Below are 11,599 nucleotides of genomic sequence, written 5' to 3'. Positions count from 1 at the left end.
ATAATTAATCAATAATAATTATTATTATTAAAAATAATACTAAATAGATAATTATATGTAATTCTATTAATGCGGAATGTGGGTTGATGTCAATGAATATTATTGTTCAAAATAATAGAGATTATATATATATATATATATATATATATATAATTAGTGTAAAAATATTATTTCAAAGTTAATGTCAATAACATAACCATTTTAAATATATATTTTTCAATATTTTAATAATATATTTTTAATTTTCGCTGCGCAACGCGCGAGAATTCGTCTAGTGTAGTATAAAGGGGCATGGATCCTGTTGATCCTAACCTTTATTTTACTAAGCAACCCTCAAAAATACCACCTTTGATGAAATTATCTCTTTTGCACTCATGCGGAAAAAAAAATCTTTTGTAATATTTTTAAAAGAAAAAACCCTAAAAAATCTCAAAACTTTCTACTTTCAAAATTTTGTTAATTTTTTTTTATAAGATGGTTCTAAACTTAAGATATTAAAAAAGATTTTGTGCAAAATTACTATATTGTACCTTATAACAATATGGAAAATATCTTATTAATTCAAATCAAAATTAGTCCAAAATAGAAATAAACTACAAACTAATGCGTGTTTTTTGTTTTTCAATAAATAAAATCTCAAAAATATGAATTGAAAAAAGAAATAATAAAAAATAAATAAATAAATAAATAAATAGTATGATGGCCCCAATAGCCTAAAATAAAGAAAGGGTAAACAACAATTATATCAAATTACTCCGATATTTCCCTTGCTTCGAAGGGTTTATATATTTATGTGTGTGTATATATATTCTCCTTCTCTCCCAAGAGTTTCTGCAAGCGAGCTCGCAATCCTGTATAATTCCCGATTCCAATAAAAAATTTCGAAAAATCGTAACCCCTTTTCCTTTTCAAGGAAGAAAGTTTAATAACAGAAAGAAAATGCGTTTTATATATATGAATATGGATGTAAGCATGCTTGTCTGCTGACTAACCTTGTACACTTTCTGCTGCATCAGAGCTCAACGCCATTGTGTAAAGCTCTCTCATTGGTCTCCCTTTTGATCAGTTATACTGTACCAAAAGGGAATTCTCATTGGTAAAGTTTTCTATTGATGTTCTTTGTAGTTTTGAATAAGTCGATTGTTTGTGGTTTTTAAAATCCAATTCTAAGTTTTAGAAACGTATGACTGTTTTTTTTATTTTTTGATTCCGGAAAAAAATATTCGTGTTGATGTGGGGGTGTTCTTATTTATTTATTTATTTTTTTTATTTTGATTGAATCCGTAAAACGTTTGTTTGTATGATTTTTTGCTATTTAACAAAGCAACATTTTGTTAGTACTTTCGAGATTTTGATTTGTGAGTTCAAAATATTATGCTTTAATTGCAACATTGATGTAAATTTATTTACGAATTTAAAATAAACGTTTAGATTTTCAGTAATTGTCAAGAAATTAACATAATTAGCAATTTCTATCTCTCTCAAAGTTCAAACCAAATCAATTTTGAAATGGTGAACTCCCCATTTCGATATTAGACCTTAAACTCTTAAATGATGAAGTGAATGAGTTTAAATTCTTCCAAATGCAACTTGTGTCATGTTTTTCACTACTATTAATGTAATTTGACTACATATCTTGTGCACATTTCAATTATTTCCAGCTCATTATATTTCAATGTAATTCGAAAAAAAAATCCAATAGTGTTGTACATATTTTCATAAATTATTCACGTTTTTTGTTTCTTTGATTCATTTAAGCAGTTTTTATAATGACTCAAGAAATTTCCATCGGTGGATTGACAACAAGAAAGCAAGGTCTCTTGAAAGATCAAGTTCGTTTAGTTAAGAGAAAAGATTGTAGTCGCTATGAGATTGGCAACATTGAAGATGCTCTATCATTTGAAAAGGGTTTCTTTGTTGTAATTCGTGCTTGTCAATTATTAGTCCAAAATACCGATGGGATTGTACTTGTTGGATTAGCTGGTCCTTCTGGTGCTGGAAAAACCGCGTTTAGTGAGAAAATACTAAACTTTATGCCAAATGTCGCTGTCATTTCAATGGACAATTACAATGATGGAACCCGTGTGATTGATGATAACTTTGATGGTAAGTAAGACTTTACAATCACTGTGGATTGTGGGCCCACGTGTACCTTATTTATAAACACATATACTATAAGTGGAAGGATGAAATTTTTTTATTATAATGTATTTTTGCAACAGATCCTCGTTTGACTGACTATGACACGTTGCTAAAAAACATTTATGATTTGAAGGATGGGAAATCGGTTGAAGTTCCAGTATATGATTTCAAGTCTAGTTCCCGAAAGGGTTACAGGTTTCTGTTTCTTCTTTTCAGTCGGTTGAAGTTTAAATGCATCAATTTAAAGTCTAAAATATGTGAAAATTATAAGTAAAACCAAACCTTTCAGCTCCGTTTATTCCACACGATAAAACATGTTGTATAGCGTTTGGCGTGCTGTAGGAATGAACGTACAAAAAGGTGGTGCAGAACTAGCCCTAGATCTCTTGTCTTTGCAAAAGACGTGAATGCGTGTCTCATCCTCATCATCAAAAAATATCCATAAAAAGCTTATAGAGTGTAAAAACGCATCCCGTGACAAGGAAGAGGATGACATTCACGTCTTTTGCACAAACAAGAGATCGAGAGCTAATTTTGTCTCACCTTCATTTTTTATCGCATTGACATCAGTCTCAGTCCCTGTAAAGTAAATATTGACATCAGTAAATTGGAACTGATGATCTTGATGTATGATAACAGGACACTAGAAGTCCCGAGCTCTCGTATTGTGATAATTGAGGGCATTTATGCTTTAAGCGAGAAGTTGCGTCCTTTACTGGATCTTCGAGTATCTGTTACAGGTGGGGTTCATTTTGATCTTGTAAAACGGGTTTTAAGGGACATACAACGTGCTGGGCAGGAACCCGAAGAAATAATCTACCAGATATCTGAAACGGTCTCTTCTTGCTCACCTATTATAGCATTCTACTTTCAGTTACAAACATATTTTCTAGAATTCTAAGCTGCTTTTTTTTTCATGCAGGTTTATCCAATGTACAAGGCATTTATAGAACCGGATCTCAAGATGGCTCATATTAAAATTGTGAATAAGTTTAACCCCTTTACGGGATTCCAGAGTCCAACTTATATTTTGAAGGTTTTAGCTTTCTCCCTATACTACGCTCTTATGTCAATCACACAGTGGGCCATTGGCAGTTCTGTATTTAATTTACATCTCACATGATGCTCTTGAAGCAGAACAGTAATGGTTGCTAGAAGGATAATCTTTTTTTTTTCTTTTTTTTTTTTGCAGAAACTTGCTTGGGTTAAATGCAAGAATAACATCATACTTTCATTTATTTGATTATTATAACATCATACTTATATTTTTTTTCTTATTACAACATTGTACTTTGAATAATCCACCAAATTATAGCAATGATTGGTGGAATTTTCAAAGTTCAATGCCCTAATAAGAAAAATAAGATAAAAGTACAATTTTATATCTGAATAGTTTTTCAATGTACAATGCCTTAATAAAAAAATATTGAAAGTACAATATTGTGCTATAAAGAAATGAAAGCTAGGATATTGTACATTGTTGTTTCTTGAATTTATCCCAACTTTTTTCCTATGAAGTTCAAATTTGAAACAGTTTTGATGTTGATCTTCTCAATTTTTTCTTGATATCTTTTCACAGTCATCAAGAAATGTAAGTGTGGATAAAGTGAAATCTGTAATGTCAGATGAACAAACAGACACTTTGGAGGAGACTTATGATATATATCTTCTACCACCCGGAGAAGATCCAGAAACATGCCAATCGTATTTGAGGATGCGAAATAGAGAAGGAAGATATAGTCTTATGTTTGAGGTTTGCTTTTGAATCTTTCTACTAGAGCTGGCAATTTCGACTCTTTTTTTTTTCTTTCAAAAATAGGTTGGTGGGTTTATCTCTAGTGGGTCAAATATGGATAAAAGTAAAACTTACTACAAGTTGAAACTGCTCAAATGAGTTAAAAGGAGTAAATGAGTTGAAAATCTCACAACCTGCTAAACCATTTGTTGAAAAAAACATAGATTATATTTTTGTAGGGTTAAATGAAAGAAATAACAGTGTACTTTTATTCCATGATGTATTATAGCAACATACTTTTATTTCTTTATATTATAAACACTTAATTTTCTTTTTGTCGTTAATGTATTGTGCTTTGAAAAATCTACCCAATTATAACATCACACTTTAAATTTATCTTTTCTTATTAGGACATCAAACTTTAAAAAATCTTCCCAATTATAGCAGTAAAAACTAATTGTATTTCTTTGAATTTGCTATAACTGGGTAGAATTTTCGGTGTACAATGTTGTAATAGGAAAAAATGAAAGTAAAATGCAATAATAAACAAATCAATGAAAGTACATTGCTATTTAATTTATTTAACTATTTTATCTTTTTTACCTTAAATGGATCAATTTGAGTACCAGTCAAATCGTTTAAAAGGATCATACTAGTTGAAAGTGTCAAAGCTACCTGAATTTTTTTGTTGAAAAAAATTAGATTATTATTTTAAATAGGGTTAAATGCAAGAAATAGCAATCCACTTTTATAGTTTTATTTATTTGTGTATTACAACGTTTTCTATTTCTTTCTATTATAACATTTTGCTTTCAATTTTTTCTTAATAAGGCACTATACTTTGAAAAATCTACCCAATTATAGCATTGCACTTTCAAATTACTACATTGTACTTTGAAAAATCCACCCTTTTATGGCAGTGAACGGATTTGTATGTGGGTAAAATTGCTATAATTGGATAGAATTTTCAAGATACTTTAAAAAATCTACCTAATAATAGCATTGCACTTTCAAATTATTACCTTGTAGTTTGAAAAATTCACCCTCTTATAGCAGTGAAAACTGATTTGTTTATGGCTGGAATTGCTATAATTGGCTAGAATTTTCACCTTACAATGTTGTAATAAGAAAAAAAAAAATGAAAGTAGGATGTTATAATAAACAAATCAATGACAACACATTGCTACTTCTTGCATTTAACCTTTTTAGATAATATCAATTTAAAATCGCCCCAAATCTACTTTGACCAATCCACACCCATTTTGCCACCTCTACTCTCTTCTTGTTATACTCTTTTTCATGTGTACATTGATTACACTTGCTACAAATTTAAAAACTTGAGTAACATGACACAAATAATTTTAGGAATGGGTCACAGATTCCCCCTTTGTAATCTCTCCAAGGATAACTTTTGAAGTTAGTGTGCGGCTTCTTGGTGGTTTAATGGCCTTGGGATACACAATAGCATCTATCTTGAAAAGAAGTAGCCATGTGTTTTCTGATGATAGAGTTTGTGTCAAAATAGATTGGCTCCAACAAATTAATCGTCACTATGTTCAGGTAACCCATCTCTTTTTCTTTTTGCTATTATTTATTTTTTATTAACTTGTAATTAGAACAAACTTAAACTAATTATAATATCCATATAAAGTTATGTTATTCAACTATACCAAAACAATTTTTTTGATTAACAGGTGCAAGGAAGAGACCGAATAACTGTAAGATGCGTTGCTGAGCAATTGGGATTGGAAGGTTCATATATTCCACGTACATATGTCGAGTTAATGCAACTTGAAAAGCTTGTAAATGAGGTCACGGTATAATTATTTAACTTTTAAAACTTTGGATGATGTGATTTTTATACAGTTTCATCATGTTCAAGAGTTCTTGTAGGTACTCCCGGAGGAACTGAAAACGAAATTAAGCATAGATGATGAAATTTTGTCAAGTCCTAAAGAAACAATCGCAACAACGAATAACTTCAATAAGAGGTGCCACACTTCTTTCGGCTTTTAGGCCAAGAAAAAGTAAACGATGGCAATTTTATATAAAGCTATATATGTTGTGTCGTTATTTCTTTCTAGGTACGCAATCGAAAGCCCAAGGTTTGACGACAAGAGCACAGAGTCAACAGACACAACGACGATCCAGGTAATCACTAATTAGGGCATTTTATAAGTGGGGTAGTATAAATATCTTCTAAAAGTAAAATTGTTTGACTATATGGTGCTTTTTCATCTTCTCAAGGGAGCAATTAGCCATCTCTCAGAGCAGATTTTTAACTTAAATGATCGTATGGATGAGTTCACATCTCGGATTGATGCTCAAAGCTCACAGTTTTTTAGAACATTTTCTGGAAACTTACAAAACACCGAGTCGTGTAATGGAGTTGCTTCAACTTCATGCTTCACCTCCATTTTTACAAATGGTTCCCCAAACGAATCTAAGGTTTGTCATTCTACTTCATCCACTCACTTGGCAAAGGATTCTCCCCTCATCGAAGAGGTACGTATCATAGTTCCACCTTCAACTTCATGTTTGTTTGCCACAAAGGAATGGAATGGACCATTCCTTACGTCATGTGATTTCTTCTCACAAGCTGATTCATTCCATGGGGGAGAGGTGTTTTTCATTCCTTCATGGAACGGAATGATAAGCTATAATTAAAAATGGCATTTATTCTTATAATCATCAATAATATTAATCTTTTTAAAAAGTTTCAAAACTTCAATTAAATCATTTCCCCAAAATAACCAAAAATATTTTTTGTTATATTTCCATTTTATGATTCATGGTATTTAAAAAAATTTATTTGTCAACAATTTTTTTATAAGTGGTTAATTTATTCTTTTTTTTAAGAGTAAATTACACCAATGGTCCCTATAGTTAGGGTAATTTGCACGTTTGATCCCTAACTTATTTTTTTAACTCGGAAAGTCCTTACTATTTATTTTTGTTACGCGATTTGTCCATATTATTTGTTATTGTTATGCGTTTGGTCTCTGTCTTACCTAAAAATACTATTATTTAAATAGAAAAAAAAAAATGGTGGAGTATGTAAGATAAGGTAAAGGGGATGGGGTTGGGGGTGTGTTTATTTAAATAAATTAAAAAATCAATGGCAAATAGTATTTTTAGGTAAGGCAGGGATCAAGCGTGTAACAAAAACAAATAGTAGGTACCTTCCAAATTAAAAGAATAAGTTAGGGACCAAACGCGCAAATTACCCTAAACCATAGGGATCATTCCTGTAATTTAATCTGATTTTCATTTATTTAAAATACATACAGTTTATATTTTAAAGGAAATGAAATACGTTTATATTCAGTTTATTTAACAATATGCCTCTATTTAATTAAACTTAATTTTTCAATTTAATTTTATTGAGTTCTCTAATTATACATAACAAACAAGATGTTTAAATTAGAGCCAACCAAACATAACAATGGAATGTAATGGTCCATTGCATTACCTTGTTCTTTCCATTACATTTTTGTGTTTCCATTCCTTGGTACCAAACAGACCCTAAGTACATCTTCATTTGGAACAGATATCGGGAATAGTCCAAAGCCAACGTAAAATCATGCATCAATTGGACAACATTAGCAAGCATTTGTATGAAGAAATAGGAGAAAGAGTACGTAAAGACCGGATCATCAAGAAAAGAAATGGACCTGAGTTTGATGTTGTTGCGGTTTCAATAGTAATAGCATTGGCCCTTGGTGGTATTGGACTCTTTTTGTGTAAGGGGGCATCACCGAGAACTTGAATCTTTTATTATAAATACACAACAAATATTGTCGATAAATTTCGTATGGACCATAATACCCTTCTAATATTAGTAACTTGATCAATGGTTTTGAAAACGTAGTGGTGAATTGAAGATTTTTGGTTTCATTGAGTTTTATAAAAGAAGGGTGTGTTTTTTAGTGCAACAGCCGCTACATACTTTCATTTTGTAAAACATGTAAACCATTTTAAGGAAAACAAAATCGTGAACAAAATTAAAAAAAGAAAAAACAGTGTCGAGAATTTTAAGATTTCAATTTTCAACATGTAGTTAATGCACATTGTTGGTATGCTGACGTATTTGTTGAATAGTAGTTTTTCTTTAACCAGTAACCACATGTATTAAATAACTGGAAATGAATAAATGCTAGAAAAGTATAACCTAAAAAGTTTAGAACTTAAATCATTTCAAAATATTATACTTTCTATTTTAAGTCATTTTACAGAAAGCGTTGACATGGACTAAACAGCTAAACTTAATGATGAGAAATACTATTATTATTATTATTATAGAATATAGATTCATGTGTTGCACAAAATACCCCTTCCAATGAGATCGACCTTGTGACGGTAAGTCTTACTACAAGCTCTCAAATTGACTTAAAAAAAGTTTAATATGATAAATAAGTAACAAACTGTTTTTTTTTTAGTTTTAAAAAATATATTTTTTTAAATGGCAAATAGATTCATTAAAAAATGCTACAGGATTAGTAAGTAGCTAAAACATGAGCAAATACAAGGAATTAATGACAGATACAACAATTTAACAAAATGGAGATTTACTCCAATCTAGCCACCTTAATTTTATATTAGAAATTCTATATTTCAACCGTACATACGTTTGGGAAATCACTTCATCCGTTATCAGGGTCGGTCCCGAGAATTCAAATGTCCAGGACGAGCCGAAAAAAAAGGTCCTTAAGCTTAAAGTGTAACGAATTAAAATTACATAAACTAATATTTTTTTTAAAACGACAATAAACTTTATAGTAATAAACATAGCAAAATCATAGTATTTTAATGAATAGTTACATATCTTAACAGTTAACCGACGATCCGTTGAGCTCTCCTCCCGTTCTTAATAGAAAATTGGTTGAGCAACTCTTCGTAGTCAATATTCTCTAAGATTTCGTTCTTGATAGATATCATCGCCAAACCACTAAGTCTTTTTTGGGACATTGTGGAGCGTAAGTAGGACTTCAATAACTTTAACTTAGAAAAACTTCTTTATGTGGATGCCACCGTTACTGAAATAGTCAACAATATTCTATATGCAATGCTTACATTTGGGAAATAATCAAGTTCTTTCAAAAACCTCAAAACATCTATAGGGTTGCTAAATTCATTAGTTTTCAATGTCTCAAATAATTTCAACTCCGTATAAAGTTCATCGGCATCAATATCCGATCTTACTTCAAACTTAAGTGTTTTTTCAAGACGATGACAAGACGACCTAAGATTTGTATCTTCAATTCCCTTCAAATTATGTGGAAATAAAAAACCAAATACTTTGTCATACTCTTTGAATTGTTCAAATTTTGTCTCAAGAGAAGAAATAGCTTGATCAACAATGTATAAGAAATAGTTAACACTTAAATTCTCTTCAGGTGTAAATGAAACTTCTTCTCTACTTGAACTCTCATCAAACCTTTTTTTTCCTTTCAATCAAACGTTTTTGTGGAAATATTGGATCAATACCCGTTTCAATAGCAATGTCCTTAGCTTCATCAATCGCTTTTAAAAAACCAGTTTCTCTATAATCCTTGAAGTACTCAATCAATTTGTTTATTTCTGTAATAGCATTATCAAGATGCATATCCTTTGACTGTAACTTTTTACTCACAATATTCACATAGTTTAGCACTTCATGCCAAATAACAGTTGATACTAAAAATTCAAAGTCACCAAGTTCTTTTTTCTGCTAGTGAAGTTGCTTCACTTGCAATTGCAGCATCATTATCTTTTTCTCCAACTTGAAGTAAAGTTTCTCGTACGTCAACAAGTTGCATTTTAATAGCTTTTACACTCTCAACTCGACTTTCCCAACGAGTTTACTCTCCAAGAGTAAACTCTCAATACTTAGTTTATGGTCCAAATGACCATCCCTTGGGAGTTTATGGCCGTAAGCTTTATGGCTTGGCCGTGAACTCTCATACACCCACAACTCTTTGATTTTAAGCCCTTGTTTCAACCCTAGCATTTTCTAGTGAAAGTATAAGGCCATTTAGGGGACATTTACTATCATTTTAGCATGTTTAGGGGTGTTTACGGCCTAGGCATTTGCTTGGGCCGTAAACTCCATGTTACCCCATATTTCCTTGTGTTTAAATGATCTAAACCCGAATTAGCAAGACCCTAAATTATGTATTAATCCTAAGGGTGGTTTGGGAGTGTTTTGGGGCATTTTGACATGGTTTAGAGGTGTTTACGACCTAAGCATGTGCTTGGGCCGTAAACTCTCTATTATGCCTCATTTTGATGGTTTTAAATGATCAAACACTCCTAGGCTAAATCCTCAATTTATTTCCAAGCTATTAGGGACATTTTAGGGTCATTTTGGCCTCATTTAAGGGGTTTACGGCCTAAGGAGGATCTTAGGCCGTAAACTCCTCTTTCACAGCTTCTAAGTCCGATTTTTAAGCTGTAAACACGAATCATAATGTTTAGAACAAGCTAGGATAAGCAGACTTATGATTTGGAAGCGTTTGGTTGCGGATTTGGATTCGAAAACGGGTCTAGTGAGAGAGTATAGAGAGAGTTTAGGGAGTGTAAAAGTCTCCAATGGACTCCACTCACCTTTATATAGGGGTTCGAGTTGGGGCTCAGTGGAATTCTACCCGATACTGTCGTTATACGGGGCTTTTGGTCGCACCCGATTTAGTGGTCGTAATAATAATAAAAACTAACTTTTCCAATTAAATGGAAATGTGTATTATGAGTTTTTATTTCTCTTATCACGACTTAACGACATAGAGATATATAAATAAATGAAACATTTATTTATTTGACGAACTCTAATTAACGGAACTTTTATACAATGGAATATTCCGTTAACGGTAACGGGGAAATGTAACGGAACAAACTTGGGTTGTCACATCATCCCCCTGTTAGAGGGAATTTCGTCCCGAAATTCAAGTCTAGGCAAGGAAGTATGTATGAATGACCGCGTAGAGGCAGGAGGATACTTCCTATTCTGTTTGTCCTCGCATTCCCCTGTGAATCTTTGGTCTGTGTTTGTCATCTCAACAAACCTTCACATACGGGATGCGGATTTCGTCTCGTGTAGCTTAGTGGGTTCCAACTGGTGTATCCACGAGGTTAGGGTTCTCAATGGTCTCTATCAAGATGAGTGGAATACGAAGAGTGACATCGGGTAATCGCATATCTACTCTCAGAAGTGAATCGATCAGGTGTGAATCTGGTGGAATATCCGAAGGTAGTAGTGGTCTGACGAGGGTTGGACTAAATCTCTGAGGATTCTCAGATGGTCCTAGGCTCTCGGAAGGGTAGAGCCTTTCAGTACTTAGAACATAGTGTACTTCTATGGAAAGATCATCACTGGCGCGATCGCCATTCCGAAGTTCCTAATGTTCTCTCCCGTACTGGTAGTGTAGTCCTTCGGGTTGGTTCTTAGGAATCTCGGGTTGTCCTTTGTTTCGCGTTTCCTGCCAACTGGCTTTTAGAGGCTTTCTAGGTCATCGGATGGGTTGTGTAACTATGGTTATCTGTTTGCTATAGAGTGTCTATCTCAAGCTTGTGCAAAACGAACTTGCACTAAAGAATCTTGAGATACGGAAACCCTGAAGGTCGGGAGATAGGGTTTCACCAGACGAGTGTTGGACTATCTCAGGAGGTGGTTCTACTATTTTTGTGTGAGATAGTATCCGTGGAACACCTAATAGTCCAATGAATCTCTAAGACTTTGGTTTATTC

General features: G+C 32.5%; 1 protein-coding gene across 1 annotated transcript; it reads left to right on the top strand.

Annotated features, from left to right (window-relative positions):
- Positions 1-783: 783 nt before the first annotated feature.
- Positions 784-7,813, top strand: LOC111894957 (inorganic pyrophosphatase TTM2). Its single transcript, XM_023891044.3, has 12 exons — positions 784-1,096; positions 1,762-2,106; positions 2,223-2,337; positions 2,782-2,977; positions 3,065-3,178; positions 3,722-3,895; positions 5,243-5,437; positions 5,572-5,694; positions 5,771-5,868; positions 5,962-6,028; positions 6,125-6,382; positions 7,428-7,813. The coding sequence occupies exons 2-12, from the start codon at positions 1,770-1,772 to the stop codon at positions 7,644-7,646; spliced, it is 1,896 nt and encodes a 631-aa protein (XP_023746812.1). The 5' UTR covers positions 784-1,096; positions 1,762-1,769; the 3' UTR covers positions 7,647-7,813.
- The last annotated feature ends 3,786 nt before the right edge of the window (positions 7,814-11,599 follow it).

This window comes from Lactuca sativa, chromosome 3 (genome assembly GCF_002870075.4).
Source record: "Lactuca sativa cultivar Salinas chromosome 3, Lsat_Salinas_v11, whole genome shotgun sequence".
Lineage (NCBI taxonomy): Eukaryota > Viridiplantae > Streptophyta > Magnoliopsida > Asterales > Asteraceae > Lactuca > Lactuca sativa.
Note: the sequence above shows the minus strand (reverse complement) of the source record. Positions and strands in the feature narration are given on the sequence as shown.

Coding starts and splice junctions, on each gene's coding strand:
- LOC111894957 (XM_023891044.3), top strand. CDS start 1,770: ATGACTCAAGAAATTTCCATCGGTGGATTGACAACAAGAAAGCAAGGT. Junction 2,978..3,064: donor TCTACCAGATATCTGAAACG/GTCTCTTCTTGC, acceptor TTTTTCATGCAG/GTTTATCCAATGTACAAGGC. Junction 5,869..5,961: donor ACGAATAACTTCAATAAGAG/GTGCCACACTTC, acceptor ATTTCTTTCTAG/GTACGCAATCGAAAGCCCAA.